This window comes from Microcebus murinus, chromosome 5 (assembly GCF_040939455.1).
Source record: "Microcebus murinus isolate Inina chromosome 5, M.murinus_Inina_mat1.0, whole genome shotgun sequence".
Classification (NCBI taxonomy): Eukaryota; Metazoa; Chordata; class Mammalia; order Primates; family Cheirogaleidae; genus Microcebus; species Microcebus murinus.
Window position 1 is genome coordinate 70923608 of NC_134108.1, and position 13246 is coordinate 70936853.

At 34.0% G+C, this 13246-nt stretch overlaps 1 protein-coding gene across 2 annotated transcripts in view; it reads left to right on the forward strand.

Moving 5' to 3' along the window:
- The window catches only part of ME1 (malic enzyme 1), a 151501-nt gene that overhangs the window by 111531 nt on the left and 26724 nt on the right, over nucleotides 1-13246 (forward strand). For both annotated transcript variants that reach the window (XM_012769154.3, XM_076003151.1), the window contains exons 7-9: nucleotides 946-1055; nucleotides 8244-8341; nucleotides 10442-10555. In XM_012769154.3, the coding sequence (XP_012624608.1) occupies nucleotides 946-1055; nucleotides 8244-8341; nucleotides 10442-10555 (322 nt within the window). The remainder of the gene's footprint in view (nucleotides 1-945; nucleotides 1056-8243; nucleotides 8342-10441; nucleotides 10556-13246) is intronic.

The following is a 13246-nucleotide window of genomic DNA, read 5'->3' on the forward strand; positions in this document are numbered from 1 at the left end:
CAATCCACCTGCCTCGGCCTCCCAGAGAGCTAGGATTACAGGCGTGAGCCACCACGCCTGGCCTTACAGTACATTTTTATTGTTTATAAATTACCCAGTCTAAGTTATTTTGTTACAGCAGCTGCTTTGGGGATCTTGATGAGGATTAGTAAGAGATGAAAAACAAATATTGCAGGACTTGTTGGAGATCCAGGCTAAGACTCTACAGTGTGGATTTATGTGCCCCCTTAGTGGGGTGAGGGAGAACAAGGGGACAGGGAGTCTAGGGAGATAGCCAGTGACTGTTGAATTAACTGCCTTTGGCATATAGAGGTGAAGCAAGAACAAGTGAATTAGTGGGACTAGAAGGACCAGAATGAAGACCTGACCTCGTATCTTTCACTGTGCTCTTACGTATACCACCACACTATAGCCAATTAGGGCTTTTTGCCATTTTTTTAAACAATTTTTTTCTTTCCTGTCTTTCCTCTGTTATTTTGCTTCTGCTTTCCCTAGCTTGTAAAACCCCACATCTCTATTTTTGAAATCATAACTATCCATTAAAATTTAATTCATCTGTTGCTTGGCCTGTGACACTAGCTAGAAGTGATACCTGTCCTCTGAACACCTGTAATTCCTTGTTTATGCATACTACTTTGTTACTTTTCATGTACTTTTCACTTATTTCAAAAGATTTTTGTTTCCACTAAGTTTGAAATTCCTTGAGGATAGGACCGCATTTTGGTCATTTTATATTATTTCACAGTGGCAACACAATGCCTTTTCTGAGGTAAGCATGTAGTAAGTATTTACTGAATACATACTGTATTACATATTTATACTAAACAGCAAGATAGGACCTTTAAAAGAAAATAACGTTTAACCTTTTCTTTGTGCTAATTTTAAAGGTTTATTTTTAAATGTTATTTCATTAAACTTTCTAATGTGAAAGTTTTTGTCCCATAGGTATGGCATGAATTGCCTTATTCAGTTTGAAGATTTTGCCAATATGAATGCATTTCGTCTCCTGCACAAGTATCGGAACAAGTATTGCACATTCAATGATGATATTCAAGGTAATAAAAAATTTCACTGTGTATGGATCAAGAACAACATGTCTGAAATTAGTTCATAGTTTTATAGTGATTCAATTTCAATAAATATATACTAAATACCTGTTAAATGCAAGGAATTATGCTTGATGATTTCACACATCATTTCTCATTTAATTTCGTATATTCAAGAAAAGTACTCTGTGACTTTAGAATGTCCCATATTATCTATGCACTAGTGAATGAGCTCCAAGAAATCTCCTCTTGGATATCTCAAAAGTTACCTCTTACTCAGCCTACCCAAAATCAAACTCTTATTTCCCCACCAAACCTGACCATCTTCCAGTATTCTCCTTTTCAGTGAATTCCTGATAGCTCGTTCTCCTTCAGCTTTCCTACCAAATGCTGCCCACCACTAAATCCTTCTGATTTCCTATCATAAAAATCTGTGTCTTCTATAGATTTCTTTCCTTTACCCTAGGGTAAGTTACCATCATCTAAGATCTGAGTGCTGAGGATTTAGTGGTGAACAGAGTTTTCTTTTTGCTATAGAAATCTGGTTTCATCTTTTCCTTAAAATACTTTAATGGTTTTCCATTACACTTAGGATAAAGATTAAATTCCTGAATATGGCTCAAAATGCATGGTCTGACCCCTGCCTCTTTCTCCAGCCCATTACTTTTGCCGTTCTAGCCATACATTCTTTCTCAGGTCCTCAAATGAGCCAGGCTTCTTTCAATTGTAGTGTCTATCCAAATGTCGATCTCTCTTCCTTGAATACTCTTCCTTCCCTTCTTCAAATCTCATCTCAATCATGACATTCCTCAGGAAAACATTCTGAGTCCCATGTCTCAAATTCACCTCATATCTCATACACTGTGTACTTTGCTCTTGTGGTGCTTATCACAGTAGCAGTTTTATAAATTTATGCAAGTTTTTAAAATTGATATCTCCCTTTCCACTAAATCTTCAGCTCTGTGAGGGCAAGGAACATGGCTGTTTCACTCATCACTATATTATTAACTTGTCATTAACACAGTTCATAACCCATAGAAAGTACTTAATCTTAATGGAATGAATGAATATAGTATGTTTAAAGCAGGAGTTGGCCTCTGGGCCAAATCCAGCCCACTGCCTGTTTTTGTAAAGTTTTATTGCAAAACAGCCATGCCCATGTATTGTTTATGGCAGGTTTCATGCTACGACAACAGAATTAAGTCTGGGACAGACACTATAGCACACAAGCCCTAACATGTTTACTTTATGGCCCTTTACAAAAAGAGTTTGCCAACCTTTGGCCTAAAGGATTAATTTTGAAGGAGGTGGTGGTGAGAGTTGAACTAAGGAATTAGGTTGGCTATGGTAGGTTTGCATTTTGGAAAGATTACTCACATTGCCTTCAGAGTAGAGACCAAGATTGAATGGGAGCAAATTTGAAGGCTGTTGCTGAAATCCAGGTACCTTGATGATGATGGTACCTTGTTCTAGGAAAGTGCCAGTGAAGATAGAGAGAAGTAGACACATGATTGGTTACTGATAGCGAGGAAAGAGCCAAGGATGGATCTTAGGTTTCCTCCATGAAGAACTGGAAGAATGGCAGGCCAGTAACTGAAAAAGAGGAAATAAAAGACATTCTTATATGTAGAGGTTAAGAGTTCTGACTCATGAGTCAGAACTGATTTGCTTTGCTTCTTACTAGCTGTGGACTTTGATCAATTTACTTAACCTGTCTGAGTTTTCATTTTGTCATGTATGGCAAGAAGTTATATAAAAGCTTCTATTTTTTTCTGAAGTGAAGACAAAGCTCTGTTTGGTAGGCAGAAGGGCCTAGACATAAAAGACCTATAAAGATAGAACATGAGTGAGGTATTCTGATGCAGTACTTCCCAGAAGGATCAGGTCTGAGTGATGGCAAACCCCATGATGAAAAGGAAGGTAGCCAAAGTGGAATAAAGATGATTGTCATTGGAAATGAGGTGATCAAAGACAAATTTAAATGTAAAATGGGGATGGTAGTGTTTCTGTCATGCACTCTATATTAAGGACAAAATAATGATTTGCAAAAATATGCTGTCAACTGAAATGTACCTTGTAAATATATTTTTAATTCACTATGCTTAAGTTCTTTAAGATGATAACTATTTAAATTTACTGTGTTTAAAAATCATGAATCTCTTTATACCTTTTGAGGTACACAAAAGTAATTGATCACATCTTTCTTCTCCCCAAATTCTTTGACATGTTAATTGTTCTTTAGTTCCCATTTTCATGACAAAGATGCTTAAGTCGTTTAAACTTTGTTTTAGTCTTGTTTTATGTTAAATTTCTTTTTGAGTATTCATTCATGAGAAGTAAATATTTGGAGGGTTTCAGAAAGGGAATAACCTGGAAATTTCCAGTAGTTAAGAATTGTAAATGTGAGCTATAGAAAGAAGGACTGATTTTAATGTGTTGAAAGCCTAACTTGAAGATCCCATGTATGATGGTAGAGAGCCTCTGATGCCACAAACACAGGCATTGCAGACCAGCGTCTTTAAGTCACTTAGTATTTCATTTTGTGGTGGTCTCTAAAAGAGCCACCAGTAAGCTATTTAACAAACCTTTACCATCCTTTCCTTAATATTCTATATCTTTTGATTTTGTGGGTCTCGTAGAGATGTTCATCTATCAGTCAAAGACCGGTATTCTATAATTTTGAATCATTATGCGGTATCAATACGAATCAGAGTTGAGTTTAAGAAAAAGAATGCTAAATCCAAATCATTAAACAAAATAAGCAATTAGGAATTAGGGTCAAAATTTCTATCAACCAAGGCCAGGAATTTAGAGGTCAGGGCCTGGGGTACATCAGAATTAAAGTCTGCAGCACGGGAAATCTGAGGCAAGAGCCAAGCCAAGGTCAAAAGCAGTGCGTGCAGAAGAGCCCTGAGGATCCACAGCAGCATATTGCCCCAGCAGGTCACTGTTGTGAAGGCATTTAAATAACCAGGTTTTTTTCACCTCGACTAATCTGGCCTGAAATATAACCTGCATGCATATAGTCTGCTTATTTCCACATAGGAATTTTAGAGTATTGCTGCCTTAGGAAACAAAAAGAGAAGTTTGAGGAAAATGTGTCTAATCTCTGACTAGAGAAAACCTTTGGCAAGTTATTGGGGTTCTGACTAGAAATGACCAAACCATTTTGTACACTTCTCCATATTGTGTCCTTATGACATATTTTCTCCATGTGTTTCTCTTTTTTACGTTTTAACTTTATGTTTTTACCATTATGCCCACAGATGTAATATTTTCCCCACTGTGGGCACAGAAATTACATTCTAGTGCCAATGAAAATAATTATGTAACCATTACAACCTTACCATGTAAATAAATGTGTTTACACTGGACCTTAGGATGGACACTTTTTTCTTTTTTTTTTTTTAACAGATGTGTTAGTTAAAAGATATTATTTTATAAAAAGTATTTGATTAAAGAAAAATATACTTAAAATTCTACTGTATTAGTGATCTAATATAATCTTAAGTGATACAAATCTTGGTTCAAACTTATTTTAGACATAAATGCATTCTTATTGTAAATTATTTTTAACTGGAAAAAAATGTACAAATTAAGTCTATTAAGAAATTGGACATTTAATTATATAATCTGAAGACCACCAGAATTCAGCAATTTCAGATTGAAAGAATAGGTATTACCCTCTAGTCTTTTAAAATAATCTACAAAAAGAGATTTTTCTCCTTTTGAATGGCTATTCTGTAATATGATGCTATAAATATTGTACATAGAAATTATAGTCATAATAAACTAGTTTGACTTCTTAGGATTTCTAAAAAATGTAATTAATACATTAGTTTACATTTTTGTAAATGTAGTATAATCTTATACTGAATGCTTTGATAGTTGAAAAGATTAAAATCAGACATGGTAGAACAGACATTCATAAAAGAATGAATACCATGGCCAATAAACATGTTTTTAAAAGTTCAACCTTACTATTAAGTTTTAAAAAGTTATTTAAACAGCAAATGAGAAACTGATTTTCTCTATCAAGCTGACAAGGATTTTTGTTATAATCCCACTATTAATGCTGCTTTTAGAAAATGATCATTCATACAATGATTATGGAAGTATAAATTGGTACAACTCTTGGGAAGCCAATTTTTGTCAAAGAGCCTTTAAAACATGCGGATCTTCAAGCCAATACAATAATTCTATTTTTAGAAATTTATCCTGAGAAAATAAATGTGTGTAAAGTAAATGTACAAGGATATTCATTGCAATGCAGTTTTTTTTTTTTGTTTGTTTTGTTTTTTGAGACAGAGTCTCACTTTGTTGCCCAGGCTAGAGTGAGTGCTGTGGCGTCAGCCTAGCTCACAGCAACCTCAAACTCCTGGGCTCGAGTGATCCTTCTGCCTCAGCCTCCCGGGTAGCTGGGACTACAGGCATGCGCCACCATGCCCGGCTAATTTTTTATATATATATCAGTTGGCCGATTAATTTCTTTCTATTTATAGTAGAGACGGGGTCTCGCTCTTGCTCAGGCTGGTTTTGAACTCCTGACCTTGAGCAATCCGCCCGCCTCGGCCTCCCAAGAGCTAGGATTACAGGCGTGAGCCACAGCGCCCGGCCTGCAATGCAGTTTTTAATAGCAAAAAAATCAGAAGTGCTCTAAATATCCAAAAATAGAGATTTAGTTAAAGAATTGTCATCTATAGTATGGAATATTACAACCATACAAAATAATATTTTTAAATGTATTATAGACATAAGATAGTTATAATATTTTAAGAGACAAAAATTATGTTAAAATAGTGAGTTTGGAATGAGATAATTTTTATAAGTTAAAATTTTAAGTGTAAAAAGATCAGACATGACATACTTAGTTGTTGAGCCATTATATCAAAAATACCTAAGATATAATCTTTCATTAGCAAGATTACTTAGTATCAAAAGGATCTTGCTTCTATTAGTATTCTTTTCAAATTGGTATCATTTTTTGTTTATGGTGTAATTTGGTATTTGCTATCATATCGGTGGTATACTTTTTTTGTACCACTTATTTGACAAAATATTAGATGTAACTGATGGTAGCAAACAAGTTGTACAGAGAAAGAAAGAAAATATCATTCTGGGTATCCTTCCTCTTATTCACAAATTTTTCTGAGTTAGTACTCATAATTACACTCCAGTGCATCCCAGATTTCTTTGCATTAAAATGCAAGAAACTATTTTAGACTGTTTTGTTGTATTAGAATTTGCTAAATATTTATCAGAAAAAGCAGTCTATGAGTTAGAATGCAAAGTTCTATTGCATTTTTTGTAAAATTTTATATTTTGTTAAATCTTTTTATTACAAAAGAATTTAATCTTGTGGAATTTTTCAAATATTACTTTTCTTGACTAATAATGACACCCTACCACGTTGGGAAAGCTCATTAGAGTTGGAAGACAACTTCTCCTGTAACTTCAATCTCTTTCTCTCCATTGCCTCCTTCCCCTTAGTCTATGACCATGTTTAATTGCTTTAATTCTTAAAATTGTTGCTTCAATCCTTTTTTCCCCCTCCAGCAGCCTGTGTCATTCTTTCCTTAAAAATATAAAAATAAAATATTTGCCTCAACCCTGTTTCCCTCCCACTCCCATCTCCGTCTTCACCCTGTTCTTCCATTTCTTCTTTTTCCAAGGAATACTCTACACTGCCCTCCCTGTTCTTCACCTTCCATTTCTGCCTCAGCACATTGTCCTCCGTCTTCAGCTCTAACATGTATACATGTCACTAAAATAGTTCTCTGAAAGGTCACTGGTGATGTAATTGCCAGATCCAATAGCTATTTTCATTTCCTTTCTTTATTGACCTTTATTTTCTGCCATACTTTTACACAGACTTTCATTTTAAATAATGTATAGAGGAGAGGCTTTTGCATAATATATGACTTACCACAGTTAATAATTATTGCAATGCTGACTCAAAGTTGCAAACATTTTATTTTTACAGTTCACATTGTGATCCTAAATAAAAAAAAACACAAAAGAGACATACAGGCTTTAAACTATTATTATTTATTGTGGTCTTATTTGTGACTACCTAATTATACAAGAAACAAACCAAAAGACTGAAAAGAACATTTATACTGATAATAAAATGTTGACTATCTTTGGTACTTGGCATACATAATAAATACTTCATCATTGTGTCATTCATCAAACCTACTCTAATTTATGTTTTAACAAAGTAAAGGTATTTAAAGGTTAACTAGGCTTTACTACCCAGCTGGGTGATCTAGAGACATCATAGGGAGAATGTTACTTTAGAAAAGTAAAATGTAGATACAGCTGGAAAGCACTACAAGAAGCTGCAGTTTTATTTCAGGCATAAGCCATAAAGAAGTTAAGCTGTGTAATTACGATCAAAGCAAGAGAACAGTTCTGGGATCTGTGCAAGCATATGTGGTGAAGTAATGTAATTAGAACTTGTGAAGTTTCTATGCCTATGAGACATGATGAGGAAAACACAGTTTTTATCCTAAATAAATTTTATATTAATTTTGTCTAGCACTTTTGGGATCTACCAATGATCATTGTAGGTAGAAAACCAATTAAAGAATGCAATAAATCAGATTTTAATTGCTATTAACAGCTGATTTTTCAAATTTGAAAATTAAAACATTAAATATCAAATATATCAAAAATATCAATACCGTCAGTGCCATTACCAGCAATCATTCACTACATGACTACTTTGTGTGAAGGGGATCAGTAATAGATTTCAAAACCACAAGAGTAATTAGGTAGAAGAATCTAATTATCACTTATTACTCTCTCATCTCATATAGTAAAACTATTTTACAAATGAGGACATTATTTGATATATGAAATAATTCCTCTAAATTCTTTCATGTAGTAAGTGGATTAAACTGGAATCCACATAAGAATCCAAATCCCATGCTCTTACTCATTGTGTCACCAAAATAAGCCACAGTATCTTCTTCTTGGAACATTTCAAGAATAGTAGTAAGCTGCTCTCTTAAAATATTGATGTCAGTAGCTTGAGAGTTTTATCTCATATGCAAGCATGGAATCAGACAACCAACAGGTTTCCTTTCAATCCTAGTTAACCTATTTTGTGATGATTTCAAGATGTGAGTAAAGGCTTCAGACTTGACAGGGCCTGTTTGAAGGTTACTAAAGGATATTTATTACTTGTTTCAGGAACAGCATCTGTTGCAGTTGCAGGTCTCCTTGCAGCTCTTCGAATAACCAAGAACAAACTGTCTGATCAGACAATACTATTCCAAGGAGCTGGAGAGGTACCTGCCTTTTGTAATACTTATGCTATTTTAACTAATGAACATATAATTAGTTTTAATTACTCATTAATGGAAAGTTTAAAGTATTCTTTCATATTTTAGTATATTATAACCATAGGCTTTTATTAAAGATTCCCAAATTATTGAGGCATATTATTAACAATTTTTCATAGGAGACTTCAGTGGAGAGGTATAGAGATATTTTTCAGTTTTAAATTTATGAGAGTATCAAATATTGCCATAGATTTTCATAGGCATAATTTCCTGTGCCATGCAGGAAAAAAGTTCCCAATGTATGCTTACATATGAAAGCCTTTGAGTATTTAAGTGAGTATATCTGATGCTGATTTGTCACATATAAATTTTCTTAATTTGACTCACAAGTCAGTGTTCATATATGTAATTATACTATGCTTTTAAGAAAGAAATATTTTGAATTAGGGACTAGGAGTGCATTATAACTGTTCAACTGCAAAAGAACCAAAACACTTTAAATTGTTGGAAGGAAATTGCAACAAGACTAAATTATGCTTTCAGTTTTTATTTGCTGTAATTTAATCATTTGAAAGAAGAAAACTAGACTCTAATAAATAATAATTCTAAATAGAAATTAAAATGTTAGTTGACTTTGAGCTTCCTGTGAGAAAACTGCCAAAAATCTCTTTAGAATTATAGCATGTGATAAATAGAGAAATACATTGTGGCTATGTATATATATTTTAAGAAACTTTAAATTTTCAAATTCAACAAGATTGTGAGCAAAACAGTGACACTGATAGAAATTTGAGTATGTACGTTGGTTTTCTTTTTGCTTGCTCTTTTTTTTTTTTTTTTTTTTTTTTGAGACAAAGTCTCACTTTGTTGCCCAGGCTAGAGTGAGTGCTGTGGCATCAGCCTAGCTTATAGCAACCTCAAACTCCTGGGCTTAAGCGATCCTCCTGCCTCAGCTTCCCGAGTAGCTAGGACTACAGGCATGCGCCACCATACCCGGCTAATTTTTTCTACATATATTAGTTGGCCAATTAATTTCTTTCTATTTATAGTAGAGACGGGGTCTTGCTCTTGCTCAGGCTGGTTTCAAACTCCTGACCTCAAGCAATCCACCTGCCTCAGTCTCCCAGAGTGCTAGGATTATAGGCGTTAGCCACCATGCCCGGCCTTGCTTGCTCTTAATATAAAATACATGAAGCTAGAATTTGAATACTAAGATACAAATATGTGAAATTATTCAGAATGTAAATCTCATTCACTTTTATGTTGAAATAAAAACCAAGGCTACATGACAGCTCATTAACATTTGAATTCTTTATTTTGTGGATTATTATATGCTGTCTTTACTTTTATTAAACCTCTTTGAATTTTCAGAGGGTTTTTGTGAATGGCACAGGTCTGTTCTTGATACTCAACAGAGCAGAAGTATTCATGGTTGGATGATTCAAAACTAGCACTTGTTTGTCCCTGAAAAGATACTGGTTTTCACAGATTATTACAAAATTTACCAAATACCAAGGAATGTGATTCCTTTAATCTTGTAAAAAATTTCACAACACTTTCTTTGTCCAAATTAAGAGAGTAAATGAATTCTTGGGAACACGGATATTTTGACAGTTTCATTTGGTTGCCTAATTGGTCAAGTTCCCATCCAAATGACCAGGCTTCATTCTTCAAATTCAATTAGAAGAGACTGAGCCTAACAATAAACTATACATCCAATGTGCAGGGTTGTCCAGTTCATTATTTTAAATTCAATACTTTCTTGTTGGAGCAAATCTTAACTGCATTAATAGGATTAAAGATACTGACAATCAAGAATATCAGTGATTTATCTGTTACTAAGTAGCAGGCCACATAATAGTGTTTCTGTTGTAGTAAGAAGGGTAAATAATTGTCATTTGGCTTAACCCAAATGTGAAAAAAATACTTTTGTCTATTTTGTACTCATTTGGCTAAAGAGCTATATTCATTCACTTATACTAGGAGCAGAGTCATTTTTTACTTCCTTACTAACAAAGACAAAACGAGGTGAAATGTAACCCTTGATAATAAGATATCATGTGTAACAACTTAAAAAAAATTTTTTTTTCATAATCTCTTTCTCAGGCTGCCTTAGGGATTGCACACCTGATTGTTATGGCCATGGAAAAAGAAGGTTTACCGAAAGAGAAAGCCATCAAAAAGATATGGTTGGTTGACTCAAAAGGATTAATAGTTAAGGTAAGAATTTGTCATTTTTAGCCAGAGTAAAGATCAATTTGCCATTCTGGATGACCATCTCAAAGGCTACTTCTGTTTCCACCACCTTCCTTTACACTCTGTTAAAAGAGTAGCCATTAAACATGAATGATCATGTCATTCTGAATAAAGAAGAAAACTATAGCTGAGGAACAGATTCCATCTGCAATAAGAATAGACTCCTTAACAACTCTGTGGATTGTCAGTCCATTTGGATTAGTTTAGTTTGCAATTTGGCAATTTAATAGTGATACAGATGAAATACTGAGATATAGCATTTTTTATTAAGAGCCATCTGTCAAATTGTACATTAACTAGAAAGAAAGGAGGAAAAAAATGAAATAGCTACTTCTTTACTTGCTCCTTTCTCTCAACCAAATTCTTGAGTGTTTGATTGGGAATTCCTGACTGAAGACTTTAATAAATAGGCTGTTTGAATGTTATCTTACCTAAGCCTCAGTTTCCCCAGCTTTAATAAAGGTAATAGTATCTACTTTATAGGGTTATCGTGAGAACTAAATAAGATTAGGTTTGTGACCATGTTGCTATACAGTTTGTCATCGGTGCTTATCAATCATTCTTCTGTAAACTGCTAGAAAAAACACAAATGAATCCCCTTTCTATGTGAAGGTGAATTATAAGGAGTAATTGTGATAAGCAGTGTCTTCTGGAATTTAATACAGAAATACATGTGAATGTGTGCAAACTTTCTAGAAAGCTGTTTTATGTCTATTCAGAGCTTTTAAAAGTTTATGCTTCTAAGCCAATAATTTCCATTCTAAGTATCTATTCTATATGATAGAGATGTATGAAATAAGTTGTAGCATAGCCACGTGAATATATCAGCTTAGAATTCTCTTTAAAGAGCAATAAATGACACATTAAAGGCTTCATAATATGTTAGGTAAAAAAACAAAATAACATATATAACTTTTGATTTAAAAATAAAATGGTATATAAAATCATAAAAGGAAATATATCAAATACATGTTACTTTAAAACATGTTATTTTAATGCCTTCTTTTATTTTACAAATTCTTAATTATATTTCTTTAAAGCTAGAAAAATACTTTTTAAAATCTCTATATAGACAATTTTGCCTTAAATGAAGAAAAAGTATATGCATAACTGTTTGTAGCAAGCGTGTTTAAAAACAGAGACTTTCAATATAGATTTCTTGGCTTTAAAATTTGCTATTGCTTTGAAGAATCAGCATAACTATTAAAATGTGTATACTGTCGTCATGTCATATCTTTGGGCATATGTCTTATTTACTGAATGAAATTTACATTTACTGAATGAAATATCCTATGAATCAGGCATATTTCTAAACTCTGGGGATACAGTAAGAACCTTGATCTCAAGAAGCTCACAACGTAGTGGGAAGAACTCAAACAAGCCATGAATGAGTTACAGTGATGTATGAAAGTGTTATAGAAATATGTTCATGGTGCCAGGGCATACAGATTGTGCTCCTTGCTGCACTCAAGAGAAAGATAGGAATGCTGAGGAAGATCCTGAGACAAGGTGCCTCGTGCATTCAGTTGGAAAGGAAGAGTTAAGAGTTTATCTGGAGCCTCCATGGATATCTTAAACTTCCTATATCCAAAACTGAAACAAAGGAAACATGGTGGCAAGTTCACTGAGAAATCTTGACTGAAGCTAAGGATCATATCTTTCATCTTTTTGAATCTTCAGCATTCTACACAATGTCTAGTACATACCTGACAATATATATTTTGTTAATAAATGAGTTAATTAACAAATGGCTTTCCAGGCAGAAGAACCAGCATGAGCAAAAGAAAGAAAATATTTTGGTACAAGAGCCATTTAAGGATTAGGTTTGAAAGGAAGCAGATGACAAGTGACAAAGGACCTTCTGATTCCTGAAAATGAGCAGCAATTGAATAAACCTGTGTAGGGGAGTTTGCCTTTTCAGTCAGTCTGAGGGCTTTGTGGAGGATAGATGGAAATGAGGGGAAACCAAGAAAAAGAAACTAGGTACAAAGCTGTTGAAATAATCCAAATAAAAACTAACTGGGGTCTGACTGTGAAGGTGAATGAAAGAAGCTTAATCGGTAGATATTTAGGAAATAGAATCGGTATACTTAGTAACTGATTAAATATGGAAGAAGAAATAGGGTAAAGTAGAGGCTGGACTCCTTGGGTGTCTAGGTAAGTGATGCAGCCATTAACATAAAAAAAGAATGAAGAACAGACCAGTTTAAGGGAGATGGTGAGATCAGGTTTACACATAGCAAGTTTAAGGTTCCTTAAACGTGGAAATCCCAGATGGAGATGTCCCCCTGGCAGTTGGAGATACGGGACTGACACTCATGGTAATAGTCTGGTCTGGAGGTAGGGATTTGGGCATCATCAGCTTGTAAACAGTTGGAGCTATGGAAAAAGCTATACAAAACTGTGTTGTGCTTAGGGACATAAAACATTCAAGAATCCAAAAAGTGGAAGTCTGCAACCATGGTTTTATTTTGTGGTTACTAATGACATTTTTATATGAAATCTGTATTAAAGATTGAGATGCTATTGAGATGCTATAGACGTTAGCATCTCAAATAATTTTAACATAGATTTACTGAGCTTAGATTCCCAATTACATGGAGTACAATACTTGGAATAACTGTGAAGTTGTTGGCTAGACCAAGTCAGTCACTC